Source organism: Ptychodera flava, chromosome 18 (assembly GCF_041260155.1).
Source record: "Ptychodera flava strain L36383 chromosome 18, AS_Pfla_20210202, whole genome shotgun sequence".
Classification (NCBI taxonomy): Eukaryota; Metazoa; Hemichordata; class Enteropneusta; family Ptychoderidae; genus Ptychodera; species Ptychodera flava.
In genome coordinates, this window is record NC_091945.1 from 28280146 (window position 1) to 28297871 (window position 17726).

The 17726-nt window shown below is 36.6% G+C and overlaps 1 protein-coding gene across 1 annotated transcript in view; it reads right to left on the bottom strand.

The window, feature by feature from the left end:
- Window positions 1-699: 699 nt before the first annotated feature.
- Window positions 700-17726, bottom strand: part of LOC139117296 (ATP-binding cassette sub-family C member 8-like) — a 28144-nt gene continuing 11117 nt past the window's right edge. Inside the window, exons 8-30 of the mRNA XM_070680277.1 lie at window positions 17418-17458; window positions 16466-16744; window positions 15521-15703; window positions 14834-14912; window positions 14402-14507; window positions 14023-14121; window positions 13612-13777; window positions 13085-13222; window positions 12716-12932; window positions 11712-11920; window positions 10715-10954; window positions 10207-10364; window positions 9437-9529; window positions 8958-9060; window positions 8197-8310; window positions 6878-6989; window positions 6281-6411; window positions 5996-6074; window positions 4166-4274; window positions 3550-3653; window positions 2822-2955; window positions 2164-2226; window positions 700-1650 (exon numbers count right to left, since the gene is read on the bottom strand). Coding sequence (XP_070536378.1) covers window positions 1510-1650; window positions 2164-2226; window positions 2822-2955; window positions 3550-3653; window positions 4166-4274; window positions 5996-6074; window positions 6281-6411; window positions 6878-6989; window positions 8197-8310; window positions 8958-9060; window positions 9437-9529; window positions 10207-10364; window positions 10715-10954; window positions 11712-11920; window positions 12716-12932; window positions 13085-13222; window positions 13612-13777; window positions 14023-14121; window positions 14402-14507; window positions 14834-14912; window positions 15521-15703; window positions 16466-16744; window positions 17418-17458 — 3098 coding nt within the window. The 3' untranslated portion in view covers window positions 700-1509. The remainder of the gene's footprint in view (window positions 1651-2163; window positions 2227-2821; window positions 2956-3549; window positions 3654-4165; window positions 4275-5995; window positions 6075-6280; window positions 6412-6877; window positions 6990-8196; window positions 8311-8957; window positions 9061-9436; window positions 9530-10206; window positions 10365-10714; window positions 10955-11711; window positions 11921-12715; window positions 12933-13084; window positions 13223-13611; window positions 13778-14022; window positions 14122-14401; window positions 14508-14833; window positions 14913-15520; window positions 15704-16465; window positions 16745-17417; window positions 17459-17726) is intronic.

A 17726-nucleotide genomic window follows, 5' to 3' on the forward strand; every position in this document is an offset into this window, starting at 1 on the left:
AGGCTCATGATAACAAGGTGAGCTCAAATGAATGGACTGTTCAGAAATTTTATTGCGTATTCCGTTTAAGGGGGGTGTAACAGTACACACCAAAATGAAAGTGCAAGTATTACTGACTGCGAATTGTCCATGACCTAGCTGGGTTGTCGCGGTGAAAGGTTGCAATTAGAAATTATCGTAATCGTTAGCGTAGTACGATAGTTTATCGGCTTGTAAAGTCAAGAAGTCTGAGACCTACACAACAAAGGTCTGGGCGATTGAGTGCAGATAGAACAGCCAAAAACGACATAAAGTTTAATAGTTTTGAATTCGTTGAACGTGGCTCTTGATATCATTCTAGAGGCCCCCCGATGGTAAATGTCGGAGGGAGGGGTTCATCACATTTGAATAAGCTTAATTCAAATGAATTTCATCCTGCTAAGACCAAAAGACATTTTTACATTTCAGACAGGTTCATAAACTCAAAGTGCAATTCACATTATTTAGCCATTCATAAGCACTTATCTTTGTTTTCTTGGATTTTTTCGTCGATTTAAAAAGAAGATTTCTTATAAATACTGTAAAATTGGCATGACGTGACGTTATGCCACACTGTTATAATTTACGGGGGGGGGGTTGAAAGTAACCTTCACTGCATATTTTGTGCAATGACTTTCGGTAATGTATGTATATTAAAAGAAGATCCTAAGTAACAAAATGCTATAATCACTAGGAATATGTTTATTTATACAATAATGTTGTACAATGTAATAAATCAATGCCAAACCATTATCGTGATGCGCGGCAGCTAGGTTGTGACTGGCCTGATATATGCATTTACGCAGTGAAGGTTCATTAGCATGTCACTATGCGATCTATTAAGATACTCATTAGGGTCTTCTCTAACTCGATGTCTTGCCTCCTATAGGATGTAATATCGACACAACAAATGTTTCTTTGTGATGTTATTTTATTTACCTCCAACACAGACTGGTCACAATCTCAGAGTAGTGTTCTTAATGATGTCGATTGCCATAGTATTGCACATTAATTGTAAACAAAACATTGTTTTACATAATAATACAATAATGCATCTAATAAGTTTAAGATTTTAACCACATGCTGAACGACAAAGGACAGAAACTATAGGAAAGGCCTCTGGTAACGAAAATGTTCATTTTACTACTATAACTTTTCTTTCTTCGGGTCAAATTTAAAGTTGAAATAGAAGATGGCTGCTGCGACACACTGACAAGGCACAAGTTTGTATTACATCTATCTATTAATCGATCGATCTGTCTTTCTGTCTTTCTGTCTGTCTGTCTGTCTGTCTGTTTATCTAGCTAGCCAGCTAGCTAGCTAACAAATTATACCGTGCTTTTTATCCAAGGTTAATGCTCAGAGGTGCTTTGAGCTTTGAGGAGAATGAAAATACTCTCTAAAACATGTAAACGTATTTTGGAAGTGTTGGCATTAGTAGGTTTTGGTTGATCTTGGGAGAGGTGAATGAGAGTTTGATATTTTGACTACTCATGTCACACTTTTGTTGACAAGCTGAGAAAACGCACTGTCCTCTTGACTCAGTAACTTGTGCGGTGTATCATATTCCAAAACTTTTCCTTCACTTAGCACCAACACCATATCGGAATCCACTATCGTAACGATGCGGTGCTGCAAGTAAAACAATGAATTCAAGTTACAAAGACAGTTTTAGGTAATTTAAGTTGTAAGTAGCGAAATACAATTGTTAGAATGTCCCTGATATATTTTTTCTGAAAGATTGTATCACGCGCTTACATCACAAGCAAAGTGTCCGTCTCGTCGTCCAGAATTAATAGCAACAAAGTTGGAGTTGTAGAGAAGAACAAACCGAACGAGTGCTATAAAGCAAGCCACTTTGTACGATTTGAAATGATGATCTAGAATGTATCCACATGGACAGATATTCCGACTCTCAAACTTTTACAATTCTTTTCTGATATACCACTGTTCGGGGCTCATTTCAAAGGTCTTTGCGTAAGAAAACTTTTCGCCGCTTAGTTTTTCGAAATTCGAAAATTTATTATTCTCCGTGGAGTTAACCCAGAGATGGCGGCCATTTTAATTTTAAATATCGGTAAAGTTTAAGTCTTTCACTTTCGAGGCGCATACTACCTTAACGCACAGAATGTCCTTTTTACTTACTGCTATGGTCAGCACAGTTATGTCTGCAAAGGCGGTCTGGATAACATTTCTCAATATTGCCTCCTGAAATGGAAAAATCCCTATTGACCAGGACGATATTGCCACTGGATATGTAGTCAAGTATACTATCTTATGCAATACGTAAATCAAATCCAATGTTTTCGTTTATGAAAGTAGCATGTTGTAAATTCTATTTTTAGCTTTCGTTGCGATATACAGAAAACCATATAACTTGTAAAATCAATCTGAGTGGGTATCGATGGAAATAAAAACAAGAACACCTGTAATCCGCCTATCACGTTAAACAAACACGAACCCTCGGGTGATATAACATATCTTTAAAGATTAGCATGCATGCATGGATTGATTCTCAAATTGAAATGAACTGCATTCGCTTTTGAAACACGATTTATCATGTTTGTTTTTGAATAGATGAAATGTATGTTTTCTATATGAAAATTTGAAACTATAATATCTTGCACTTTTCAAACTGTAAATATATGATGCAATATAATATAATTTACAATATGCTGTTATAACCTAAATTAAGGGTTTTGGAACGGGTTAATTACTTTCCAACTCAAATTGTACCCATTTGAGTGTGCAGCTGAGGTGAAATTTCACCGATACTAACAAAGTCTAAATAAGATGTACATACCGTTTTCATGTCAACCGACGCTGTGGCTTCATCCATAACCAAGATACGTGCTCTACGCAGAAAGGCCCTCGCAAGACAGAACAGTTGCCTCTGGCCGACGCTGAAATTGTCCCCCTCCTCAGTAACTTCGGCGTCTGGCGATAGAGTTTGCGAAATAGTCAATGGTCAATACAGATATTGGACGAAGGAACATCTGTTGATTTCAATACTGATTTACTCAAATATACGGAAAATACATCAAATTGTACGAACAGCCAATGGAACAGCCAAAAGGGTAAGAGAGAAAATTTTGAACCTAAAAATCACTTGGCCAATCATAGACTGGTCGTTTCTCTAGGGTCTATGGGCCTACTCTTCGTTATTCGAACAAATCAGGTTTTGTTGCATTGGGGCCTCTCCCGCTTTATGGCCAAACTTGACGCCCTAAGATTATGGTGATATGTATTTTTGTTCAATGTTGATCAAATATTCTTCCGTCTTGCCAAGTCGATAGTAAAGAGTAAACATTTAATATTTTGTATCAAATGTTGCTCCAGACTTACGGTCACTGTCAGCTGTACTTACGGTAGTTCAAAAATCAACAAACACCGCTCTGCATTACACTGAAAGATTCGAGGGCACTCTAAACGCCCTCTTTGAGAAGGGGGAGCGCCCTCGAGCGACAGATCTTTCAGTCAACGCTCTGCATGTAATGAAAACAGTAGCCAAACAGAAATTCAAACACCAACCTAACTGCTGATCTAACTCCAACACAGTTTGCTTCATCTGCGCAATCTCCAACGCATTCCACAGCTCATCATCGTTTCGAATTCCGTCCGGATCAAGATTGTACCTGCAGTCGCGGACAAAATCATGAAGTCATGCAAAATCCCCTTTGATGTTACGAACGATACATGTATCAAAATATAATCATCGACATCTGGAAATATTTGATTTTATGAGCAAACATCAATATAAATTGTATGCCAGTGTGTATAGTGATTGAATATTCCTGAAAGCTAAATTAAGTTTTTCTTGTCAAAATATTGCATGGTTTGCAGTTGACCTTTTTCACAAAGTAAGACATTTGTGAAGAATTTTGATTGAATCCCATTTTGCTGAAAAACCGTTGCCTAATTAAAAAAACAACATAACCGGCTTAGTTATTCAAAACTATAACTTTTTTTTTGCTCGAAAACATTAAGAAATTGCAGGATGAGAAAATTCCAAAGACGTTTTTGTAAAATGTTTTCTTAATGTACAACTGCAGTCTACCTTCGTTTGTGTTTGGGGCTAACTCGTCTACCTGTGCTCTGGGAATTCATGTTCCCTGGAGACGAACCTAGAGTTGGTTCATGCACTTACCTGATGGTGCCCGAGAAAAGAACTGGATCCTGTGGGATAATTGCTAACCTGCTTCGAAGAGTCAACAGCGGCACATAAGCAATATTCACATTGTCGATCGAAATCTCGCCTGTACAGACAAAGAGACGTGAGTGAGAGAGAGAAAAGAATGAGGGAGGGCGTTCCAGTTGGTTTCCCATGCAAATTTTAAAGAGGGCGCTTGGCGGTTCACCCCTTCTTAACCGTTTTAGTGCCACAGGTTATTAATAATACATACATGATTTACCTAGTTTGAAACGCAGTGATATTCAAATAGAAGAGGGGAAACAAGCTATCTATCGAACACGGACTTTGCTATTCCTAGTATTCCATAGCACCCAGGCACAAACCAATGCTTACGACATGGTCAAATCCAGGAAAGGAACCGTGAACCTGGACCGAGAAGTAAGTAATAGCGGCGGTCAAGAAAAGCCTCTCTTTTGCATTCCTGTGACTTAGAGGTATATTTTTGGTCCATATCTTACCTACAACCTTGCCTATATGCATCTAAAGTCAATCGCTTTTGGGTGAACAGTATGGGCGCCATTACAATAATATACGTAAAACATGGCTAATCGTACCGTACATGCTAGTCGTACGTAGCCCAAGAAGAGTTACGCTTTTTGATGAAAACGGAGTTCAACATCCATAATAATAATTTCCGAATGGTTTACATCAAGGTAATATCAAATAGTTGATTAAAATAATTCATTCTACATTTGTCGCTTCATACGAAAATGTTTTGTTCTGGCATTACATATATTGTCTTGGTGATTGCGGTGTGCACATCATGGGTTACGGAATGCTGTGTAGATAGCTCCATGAATAGAGACCATGAATGCCGCAAGATGATCAACCTTAGTGGCTAGCTATATATGGAGCACATCGCCATTCTCCCTGACAGCTTTGCGCTGGCCAAGAAGATCTTGAAAAGTTTTCTTTGTTTTTCTTTTTTTCTTTTTTTTTGGGGGTGGGGGAGATTGGCGGCAGCCTCTTTACAGGCGGCGACAGCTTAGACATGTTACGCCTGATTTTTGCATAGCATCGTCGAGAAGAGATGATTGTGCAGAGCTATCAGCAAGGCTGTTTGTTGTACACAGTTACAAGTAGCTCTAAGCACCTATTTAGGCTGTATTGAACCCCGGATACGCAAATTGAAAGAATTGGGTTTTTTTTGGTGAATTGTCTACATTTTCTCAACCGAGTTAGGAGCGCGTGGTAGCTGACCAATCATCGGCCATTTTTTATTTGGATGTCAAGTTTAAAACCCCTTGCTATCAGTGAGAAGATATTGAAAGAACACCTACATTAAAGGTATACTGTCACCTGTTCCAATTTTGCCATAGTTACCATGGAAAGAGAAAATCTAACCAATCACAGATTTTAAGCGGTCGGACACTTTTTAAAAACAGCGCCCTCACATGGGCATTGTCAATACGAAGGAACGCCCCTTTGACCATATATGGCCATATTTAGATTACAGGTGACTGTATACCGTTAACAGATTATCAGTCAGTACAAAATTTGCCGTCATGGAGAGCGGAGAGAGAAATAATAAGAGAAGAATAAAGATACAGATAGTTAGTTCTGCAGACAAACAAGTCCTTTAAATCCCCATTTATATGATTTGTGTATCTATACATATTTTGTACATAGTATACCTAATGTGACGCTAGCATTGCTGATATAAACTCTTTAAAATTTTACATTATCATGGTGTGTACGCAAGAACAAGTCAAATACATCGTATATTTTGAGATACAAGATCTCGACAAGACAGGGTAAACCGAGAGTGGATTTTTGTTTTTATACCTTGAAACGTGTCGATCATTCGAAATAATGCCAGGGTTAGCGAAGATTTGCCACTTCCCGTGCGACCACAGATCCCAATCTGAAAAACAGACGTTATAAATATCAATTGGTAGAACATCAGAGAATAAGAAAATTCATTGCGTACAGCATAATGTTACGATATCGATTTGTGTCCGCTGGACAATTTTTTATAAAGTCTCAACAGTTGTGTTTATATGAAGCCTATTGCAATGTTGGCCTAAGCTACTGATAATATAAAGAAAAGATAAAATCAGATCTCATTACCTTTTGTCCACTTTGGAATTTGATACTCAGATCTTGTAACACGGGTTCTAATTCGCCACTGTATCGAACGGCGACGTTCTTGAACTCTATGCTGCCTTCGTTCGGCCAATCGCGTGGAGGCTCGTAGAGACCTGTTTAAGATCACCGAACCGAAGTAATAAATTAAAATTTGCGTTTTCCGGTAACTCTTATTTTCAGTGTTACAAATGCAACTTTGGATACGTTATAAAATAGTTTATGTCTCGTAAGATAGAGTTCCGCGATCAAGATCGACCCGCCATTGACTACAAACATGCACCAGAATCTTATATTAAATAACACCTATCTACGTGGACCCTATTAATTACGCCATCATACTCAGTTGCTTGTCTTTTGTCATCACTTGCAATATTAATGACGCAACATTGAATAATGTTACATGCCGAACGACCTAGAAATGGACGCGGTTGACGAGGCATCGGTAAAAAACTACGACACAACTTAATGCGAAGATTTACAACGTCACGTGTTCTTCTCTGGCATACTAGGTCAAGGGCAATTACTGTGAAAGTAACACTTAATGTAATATAACTTCAAGTTGAACACGAAAGGAAATACCTCGATACTCTTCTCTCTTGACGTTGGTGTAATAATTGATTCTTTCAACAGCATTCATCTGTATTTCAAAATCACCCAGCATACGCACAAAACCGGATATGTAGCCGGTTAGCTGTAATTGCAAATTGAATGATCTAACTATAGGCCTGAGTTGTGTTAAACGAAATCTATCGAATAAAAAAGACGTAAGTTCGAACTCATTGAACAGAATGGTGGCCATAAAATTATGAAAGAAAATAGCGCCAATATACCAAAGGAATAATTATACAGAAAGCGAACGTTAACTTTGCACGACATAATATACGAGGCGAAGTCGGGTACATTATGGAGTGTTTGCTTGAGTCCGTTATTGGAAGGGAGGGGTGCAATAGTGTTAATATTTTATATTTGTGGCGATGCCAGTGAATTTGCAAAGGTAGAAATCATCTAAGGCCGTAATACTGGACAATCGGATATCAGTAATAATCAGTGGATGACGTAAAAAACTACGCTGGTTTTGACAAACTATAATAATATGATCATACCCAGTAGGGCCTAGATGTAGAGAAATACACAGACCGCTGTTGTCCGAGAAAGACCTTGCGATGAATACACCACATGCTGACACAGTTAATGTTTCGTGTTTTGATTCACGCATCGTAACAATACATTATAACCGGTTCACTGAATGAGTTTTCCAAAGCCGTAGTACATGCAAATGTCTTAGCAAAAAAGTTAAATCAATCTCGGCAAACCAAGCATTGTGATAGATTTGGTTGAGTGCACCGTCCATTATCGATGCTTTTCGTCGCTGATGTCAAGGACCCATCATTCATTGCACCCTGACCACGCATCGTTGTTTCAAAGATGCAGATGAAAACGCGAGTTCAACAAGACACTTTTCAAGAGCTGTTTCCTTCTAATAGGCATTAGCTTAATATACTGATACCCTCTGACATCAAACTTTTTCAGATAAAGCCAGCAAGTGATCATTTCTTCCGACGAATTGTAGAATAGAGAGAGCATTAGGCATAAATGCCCACTGTCCCTCACGGCTTTATTGCATACGTATGAGTTTTGTATGTATTAATGTTTGTATCTTCATTAGAGCTGGTGTTGAAACGTTTGGCGGTACAAAATGCCGCCTCATTCTACATCAGCGAAACAGAACAGGTACATGTGACACCTTTTATAACCAATCACCTAACAAGCAAGTCAAATTATATATTAAGGATACTACAGGGCGTGGTATGTTCAAAGAAGTCATCATTTCTATTAATATTTAAAAAATCTGAGTTCAACGACAACAGCCAAAATTTGATGTAACCCTATGTACTTACAGTCAATGAATACGTAATTGCAAGTCCGACTTTGCTTGGTTCAAGGTCGCCGAGGACACAGGTCAAAAGACTCGAGAGTCCGGATATTATCATTACCAGTGCTCCGACGAATTCCTATGTGCAGAGTTAGAGGTATGTGATCAAGTTTTATGTTTAAATAATGACCATTTATGCACAGATTTCCACAACCTGTTGTCTTTGGGTTAAGCTTATAGAAGCTTTTAAAGTTTGGTGCAGATAACACATACCCCGTAATAATTTCAATTTAATTACATAAGATTTTGTTCACAGACAGGTGCCGGTACATTTCTCGCAACTTGTTTGAACACGCAAAGCAAGATGTTACACATTTTATGGAATATTCTCAGCTCAGTCACCATGAAAATCTGATTTTATCATCTCTGTAGTCGAAAGGAAAGAGTATTTGTGCGCCCACATGATGTGCTCAACAATTAATTACGAAACAAATATTGATAAAAAGCTGCATTAGTCTACTTTCAAGTAATTTAACTGAATTTAGCTGAATGCCTGTAGATTTTTAATTAACTTTTCATTAACTCTCTCGAGTTAAGTTTATAACTCACGAACATCTAGTGGAGAACATTTGCCTTGGAATACGATATATTCTTAGTCAGTTACATCTTATATCATTGTTAAGGTACTTTTTACATATTTCTTTTGGCTTGCTTACGCAAAATGTCATCTAACTAGTGCTATTGTCTATACAATTCGTTAAGTTTATTCATCTCTCTTCGACTCACCAACCGAGCTGCCATCCATCGATTAGCAGGATATAAGTACAGTTGTGTGATGATATTCTTATTAATCTTCTCAATGAACCTCTGTCTAAATCGATCGTCATCTCTTAGAGAATTTAAGATAAAACAGAAATGCAAAAAAGTTATTGTTTGGAAGTGTTGTTTCAGAATACATAAACTTTCTGAAGCACTGTCAAAAAATACTGCTAGTTCCTGATACAACTAAAAGAGAACATGATTTTGACTCTAAGATGCTATTTGCTTTTAAATTCGAAGATTTAAACTTTTGCGCACACATCCTATATAAAATTTTTTTATTATTGTATTATTGGCATGCCAAATTTATAATATAAATCTTGGCTCACCGGACCGCAAGTTTTGTTGTAGAGAAACAAATACCGATGATTCAAAATGGCCGCAATCCCTGAGTGTATTATTTTCGAAGGGAATCGTATAATTAGAGAAATAAAGTGAACAATTACCTATAAGCCCTTATTGTCGTCAGTCCACCCAGTGTTTCGGACAAATGTGCAAATACAGGCGATATGGAAATGCTTTCGAGTCTTTTCAATTCTCTATCGATAGAATAAAGAAAAGTTATTGAAAACCTTCGGTGACGAACGGTAAGCATTTGATTCCTTACCATTTTGGTAACTTGCGCATGTCATAAGTAGCATAACATGAGACCACGTTCGAACTTTAAATCTCTGTTAACAAGTTGCCTCGGGAAAACTATCGTTGACAAAAACACAGACTTCGTCTGAAACGCAAACTTCTACTTTAAATGACGCAAACCTTCAGTAATATCTGATTAAATAATACATTAAGTTTTAAGATCGAGCGTGATCTCTACAAAGGGCGAGGTGCGAGAGAAACATTACTGCTGATGTGCCGCTAGCTCGGAACTTTATATCTGTTTGGTCAATTGTCACTATTCACGGCAACCTAGGGAGTCAATTTTGTAAATTTCAATGATAATGGTAACATTCAGCCAACAAATTGGATAACAACTTCCGAGATGCTGCACATTAGCCCGAAAATTACCGACTCGGGTCCTGTCACAAGATCATACATCGGTTCATGCTCTAAACATTACGACGTTTATTTTAAATATACTGAGTTTGTTTTGATCATTGAACTGTGAAAAGATATGACTTTTTATTTTGTGCCCTGGTGAGCTCAAACTTAAATGCCAAGGAAACTTGAATGTTTATTATCGTTACTGAGACTGGCTTTCAAAAAACCTCCTTACCTTGAAGCGGCTATATAGTACTTCATAACCAAGACGTACAGCACAACAACGGGAATGACAACGACTGTAAATATCGGGGTCACTACCGCGTTGACAATAATAGCAGACAGGCATGTGGATCCGTTTATTATCAGCGTGAATAGCGTCAGCCAAATTCTCTAGCAAACAATAAACAGATCAATGTATATGGGACTAACCAGAAAAGAGAGTATCGGCTTCACAGTCTTTTTGAAAAGGGAAGTCTGGGTACGAAACCAAGGATTGTTCTTGAAGCATGTTATTTCTGATATAAGTAGTCTGCGAGTATATTCAAATAACATTTGTATAATTGATTCCTGAATTTAGCGCCATGCCTATGAGACCATATTCTGCATCATTTATGAAGATAGTTGAAAAAGCACTCAAAGTTATTTAATGAAGTGAACAATTGTAAAAGTTCTAGTGAAATTGAATTTATTGTGCACGTGGTACTAGAATACTTAATGAATCATTAAATAGCGTAGCTTACCTGATCAACCAATTGGGTGTCATTGGACATTCTATTCAGAATTCGACCGACAGGTGTTGTGTCGAAAAATCTCATTGGTGCATGGAAAATATTCCGTAATAAATTAACATGAATTCGCTTGGCTGCCAGCAAGCACAGTACTATATGACAGCTAGTTGCGGCAAGTGCCGCGACAACATAAAATGAAGACAATATACCATAGCCTCTGAGATAGAAGTTCAATTCTGCATCAAGTTCACCCTACAATGACAAGGAAAACATTTTTATCTGACGTGTAATGCGAATCTCTGTGTAACATCGATAGCTGCCATATGACCTTCATAGACACGATGTTGTCAAAAACAGCAGACGGAAAACATGAAAACTTACGCTTCTAGAATGCAATGAAACATCTATGATCAGAAAGCGTTAGAAAAGCAGAAGTGAAATTTCAAAAACGGAAAATACTGTATTAAAACGAATGGATTGAATAGTAACAGATAGATATGACCAGAATACAATAGGAAATAACACGGAAGGACATTTACCCTAAGAGAACTTTAATACATTTCAACTTGTGTAAATTGTATAAATGACCTATGCTCACCGAATTGCCAAAGATAAGACTTGTTAAAAGTGTACATTTGCACAGCATTTTGATCCTACGTGCAAACTTTACGAAGAAATATTAGGCATAATGCAGTGTAAAGCGTCATCACACATAAAAGTAACTGACTAGCTGAAGCTGTTCTTTATATGATCGTCATATTACATTACGAGTTTTTTGCCAACTTTGACAGAATAATGGTTCAAGCATGAAAGACATGAAAACATGTTATAACATATTTAACCTTGGATCGTGGATTATTACAGGACAAAGTGGTAATAAAATGTTTTGTAATTACGTATACAGGTCTAATATATGTGCACTTGAACGTCACAGTTTATGTTTCTCTGTAAGTGAACACAGGAAACTACATATTTAGAACTCTGTCTTTCATTTCATATTTGGCCTTACTTTAGTTTTGTTGTTAAAACCAACTCCCGACTCAGACCAGTCAGCCAACCAGAAATTTGTCATTATTTGCAGCGTCGCTTGTGCAACAAATAACGACAATATTACAACAACCAAGGGAAGCCTTATTGCTTTGGCGTAGACGTAGTAAATACGCCAAGACACAGATCCACGCTCTCTCTCTTCTCTTGCTATAAAACTAGTTCCAGCTCCTAAAATCAAAACCAAAATCAAAGTTGCCCGAAGGTTTACAGGCACCAACGGTGTATTGTCGCATTCTTTATATCCTGCAAAGACACTACTCTACTATTGTTAATTTGGGCAAATGTAATGAGCTACACATATTTGGGAAAAAATAAGCCTTTTTTACATCGAGAACATATAGCTCTAGAACATTCTGGTGCTCCTTGCAACTTGGAGTAAAGCATATGCGTAGGTAGTATAACAGCTGGAAAAGATAAATCTTTCAACAGCACCTGATACCAGAACAGCCCTGTTGTCTTTTTTGACGTAATTAAAAACCTTACTTTCATGCGTTTCAAATTCTGAATTTAGGGCCGGTCATTCATTGTCATGTTCAAAATCGTAAAAAAACTATAATTTGCAACAAAGAAACACAGTCAAATGCATGAAAGAAAAATAAAAAAAGATTTACGATCGTGTGAAAAAATTGGTGTCAGGGGGTATCGACAGAAATAGCTACTTTAACTGCGCATGTGACTTCGCCAACCTGTATTTTTTTAAATTATGGTGAAAGTTTTTCTTCCTTTATGGTACCATTAATTTCTGTAAGTTTGGTTCGATGACGAAATTTTCAGAAATATAAACACGAGAACACGGTTTATATTATTTGGATATTTGTAACTATTGAATGTATAGTGTCTTTTCCATAACTTCGCTTCATTGGGTTTGATCTCGGTTGTGCATATTTCTATGTCACCTCAGTATCCCGGTTAATTTATAACACTAGAATAATCATTTCTTATCATTAATCATTCTACACCTACCTGTCTTCTGTTTTCCTTCGTCTAAGTTGGTAATTTGTTTAGCGAGATTCTTGCGTTCTAGCTCAGAACTCTTTTCCAATTCATCTTCCGATTCTCTCTCAGACTCACTGATTTTCTGGATCACGGCTTTCAAACTTGTAAAGAACGCTGGACTTTCATCTCTGACCTCGTTTGGATCGCCCTGCTCTATGATTTTGCCATTCTGCATTATGATAACCTGCGAATAGTAAGTATATCAACGTTACCAACGTAAAGGGCATCATTTTTAACAGAACATTATCATTATTACACTTGGAGTACACTTTCAAATAATCACCAAAACCGAGAAAATGACCGTACATACCCAGTTGCTGACTTCTTTATACCAACCTTATCTGCATACTGTAAATACTGAACTTGATGGGTGACAAGAATTACTGTTCTGTCTTCTTTCAGTAAAAAGTTCATAATGCCCCTATCCATTAGATATGACCCAACATGAACATCGACCGCCGACAATGGATCATCCTGAATGGTCAGAATACAGGTGCAAAATCATGTACCTTTTGTTGTTAGCGAGATTTTAATCATTTATTATTTTCTACTTGATGTGCTTATTAAACTATGACTGTCTGTCTATCTGTCTCTCTCTCTCTCTCTCTCTCTCTCTCTCTCTCTCTCTCTCTCTCTCTCTCTCTCTCTCTCTCTCTCTCTCTCTCTCTCTCTCTCTCTCTCTCTCTCTCTCTCTCTCTCTCTCTCTCTCTCTCTCTCAAAGTTTGAAAATGAAGATGGTCAATTTGTAAAAATTAAATAAGGGACCATATATGTTTAGAGTTATAAGAGTTACCCTAAAGGTATCATTCATTTTAACAAAAACGGATTCTCGATGAATATTATCACACAGTGTAATACATTACCATCACAACTATAGCTGAATCACTGTATAAGGCCCTGGCCACACTGACTCTTTGTTTCTGGCCGCCACTCAAATTGATACCTTTCTCACCAATCTCAGTCAGATCACCTCCAGGTAGGATATCAATATCAGGCTGCAATGCACAAACCTCGATCACTGTTCTATACCTATGCAAAAAGAAACACATTTCCTGTGTCTTATTTTTGATGCACGTTTTTAAAGGCATGGGGCAGATATAATGTCTAAAGTCCATTGTTATTTCTATTTTCAAACACTGACGTGCAAAGTATTCACACGGAAATAGACGTAATTCCAATATCAATGCATTCTGTCTGCAGAAAAGACTGAAAGTTTCAGTGGACAACGTTGTAAGTTCATGAATAAAATGTGGTCTCAAAGAATCTTTAAATACCTTTCGAAATTCATCTTGTTTCCAAACAAAATGTTCTCTTTCAGAGTTGCGTTCTGTATCCAAGGCTTCTGGGGAACATATGACACCGAACTGTGAGATCTAAAGAAAGTTCAGCAAAAAAGTGTACTTTGCTGAAAGATGTTAAGCTCACTTTGATCATGGCGGTTTTTCGATGGTTGTTTATTCTTATAATGATTGTAAGGCTTTATAGTGTTATTATAGGAATGAAAGTCATGACACGCGCAGAGAATACGGAAATATATTATTTTTGATAATAAAGAAACCATTTATTTACTAAAGTGATAAGAGATAAAATGCTTTGAAATTGATCAACAGATTAGCACATAACCCTTACATGGCAAAACTATTTGTTACATACCTATTGAAGTTGACTCTACCGGAAATAATATTAATCTCTTCTAACATAGCGCATAGTAGTGATGTCTTGCCACTGCCAACAAGTCCAATGACCATCGTAAGTTTTCCTACAATTAACAATTTTACAACCGTTCAACCTCTTCCGACTTGTCAATTTTTAAGTTGAATGACATAAGTTATTTTAAACGACAGCTGGCAAATATTTATTCATCAAATCCGTCAACAGGAGTTCAAAAAGAATATTTGATGTCTAGAGGGAAGGTAAGGAGAACGAGGGTCTTTGGAAATTTTCAGATTGACATGACTACGGTATGTTCTTACACTTGCATCGTGCATCGTCTACAATTGAGCTTTCTGTGGTGTCTGACATGACAGGGAAAGCAATTTGTATAAATAGAATGCTAAAAAGATGTGGAAAAAACTATATACCTACCGATGGGAATGTCTACGTCGATGTCACGTAGTGTTGGCATCGACGAGTCAACTTCCCATGAAAATGTTCCATTTTTTATCTGTGAGATGAATATCAATATGTACATTTAAGCTACAAACCAGTGCGACAGGTACATTCAGAGAGTTTTAGCAGTTTACGAAATGAGTAAAAGTACCATAGCAAGTGCATATATTGACTCCGCGTTAACTGGTCATATCAGTATACCTGTATGATATAATTATCAATAATGAACGTCGAGCGAAAGCTGAAGGCGATAGTGGAAATTCCAAACTAGTTGTATTGTATTTATGTCTAATAAGGAAAGGAGTGTTTTATTTTGAAGTATGTAATATAAATAGATTTGCATCAGTTGTATTTCTATCGAAGCGAAGCCTGTATCTTTAGCTAAACTACTCCAGAGAATGCCACAACGATTTGCCATCGCGTTGTTTCGGGATATCAACCTTTCCTGTTGATTATTATACGCCTTGATTTTTAGATAAACCAACACATATATTTATGATATATGAAGTGTAATTACCATGATGATGAAAGACTTTTATTGTTGTGCAACACAAGAAAGTGTGACCCTTGATCTGTATACTGTGTAAGTGCACGACTATATAAGACAGGTGAAGAATGTCTATGAGTTAGTAAAAATTGCGGCATTAGATTATTATTAAATACCTGTATGGCTACGTCTTTTGGAACTTTATCTGACGGCTTACTCAAAGTGTCATTCCCAGTGATTCCAAGCTTACTAAAACCCGCTGTTGCTTCGAATGTACCATAAGTTGAAGAACTCGCTGCTTCAGAATTGGTCTTTCCAAGTGTAGTTTCTTCAGTAGATTTATTGTGGTCTTCAAGTAACTACAAAATAAAAAGAATGTGAACTCCGAAGCAGGCCAGTTAAGAGAAAGATGGATAATTATTTTAAAAGGTATTACAGTATGTAAATTTATATCATCTTTATCATTTTGATATGTTCAAGAATACAAAGGTATATATATATATATATATATATATATATATATATATATATATATATATATATATAATAGCACAAATTAGTTCAAGTACAAAGTAATAAAATATCAAAATGACATATTGTATGCTTAGAAAGAGTGAGAGAGAGGCAGAGACAGACAGACAGACAGAGACAGACAGACAGAGACAGACAGAGACAGACAGAGACAGCTAGTATACAGATTTTCTCGTATTGTTTCGTAAAAAATTTATTGCTCGATGCTAAACGTTTCTTTAGTAGATTTATTGTGGTCTTTAAGCAACACAAATTACTTCACTCACTCAGTAAAAATATTTGTTACTTCAGTTTCATGCATCCTGCAATCATCAGACGGAAGTCAAAGAACCGTCACTCTCGTGGTTTGTGTGTACCATTGTGAATTGAAATTTGATAAATAATATCGGAATTGGTTGACAACATTTTGAAAACATCTGAGTGAGTTCGTTGAACAGCGTAAATTTATCAGCATTGATTATATTACTGTTACATTAGCGATGTTTTCTTTGTATGTTAAAAAAGCTACACATAATCAAAGCTGATAACGGAAACTGAAAGAGTGACAAAATAATAAAATAATTATTGAATCATTTTGTTCGAAAACTTACTTCAGACATGTCATCAAAATCATGGTCTTCATCATTGCTCATGACAACACCACTGTAGCCGCGACCAAGGTGCTTTCGTCCGCTCTCTGCCTCGGAGAGCTCAGCCATAATGAAGAACGTCTGCAATCTTCTTGTACCAACAACAGCGTTTACAAGGAAACCCAGAGTGTTTGGTACCATTGTCATTGGCCAAACTATGAGGTTGATGAGTGCTAACGATGAGAATGCTACTTCTGGGGTCAAAGGGTCTGGACTTGTCAGCGAGTATATTGCAAAAGTCTAATTGAGTTAACAAACATCAGAGTATACAATTACAAGAATTGACTCGAAGTAAAAAAAAAATACTTCAAACTATGTATGTATGTATGTATGTATGTATGTATGTATGTATGTATGTATGTATGTATGTATGTATGTATGTATGTATGTATGTATGTATGTATGTATGTATGTATGTATGTATGTATGCATGTATGTATTTGTATGTATGTATCTATTTATCTATGTATGCTATGTATCTATGTAGTATGTAGGTAGATAGGTAGGTAGGTAGGTAGGTAGTTAGGTAGGTATGCGATGCCATGCACCACGTTGCGTTGCCATGCCTTGCATTGCATTGCTTTTGGATTACTTCGCTTGTACTGCATTATATCGCATAATATTGTATGGTATGGTATGGTATGGTATGGTATGGTATGGTATGGTATGGTATGGTATGGTATGGTATGGTATGGTATGGTATGGTGTGGTATGGTATGGTATGGTATGGTATGGTATGGTATGGTATGGTACTGTACTGTAAAGCATAAATGTCATTAGATTGTGCTGTACTATATTGAATCTTAAGGATTGATAGACATAGGAATATGTGTTTTATGGTTGTGTTCGTGTGTACGTCATAAATATCGAATGTACCATTATTAACAGCGTGCATAGAAGAAAATTTACTTACAATAAAAGTCAGAAGAATGGGTACACTTTGAGCTACAACACCTGTAATATATTAGATACATATGGGATGTAAGTGTCACACGATCATGATATCAGATGCTTATATTAGTAGCTAATAACTAACATTTATATTGTACATATGTATGTATGTATGTATGTATGTATGTATATATGTATGTATGTATGTATGTATGTATGTATGTATGTATGTTATATACATAAATTGTATTATACATGCATATATATTATATATATATATATATAATATATATATATATATATATATATATATATATATATAATATATATA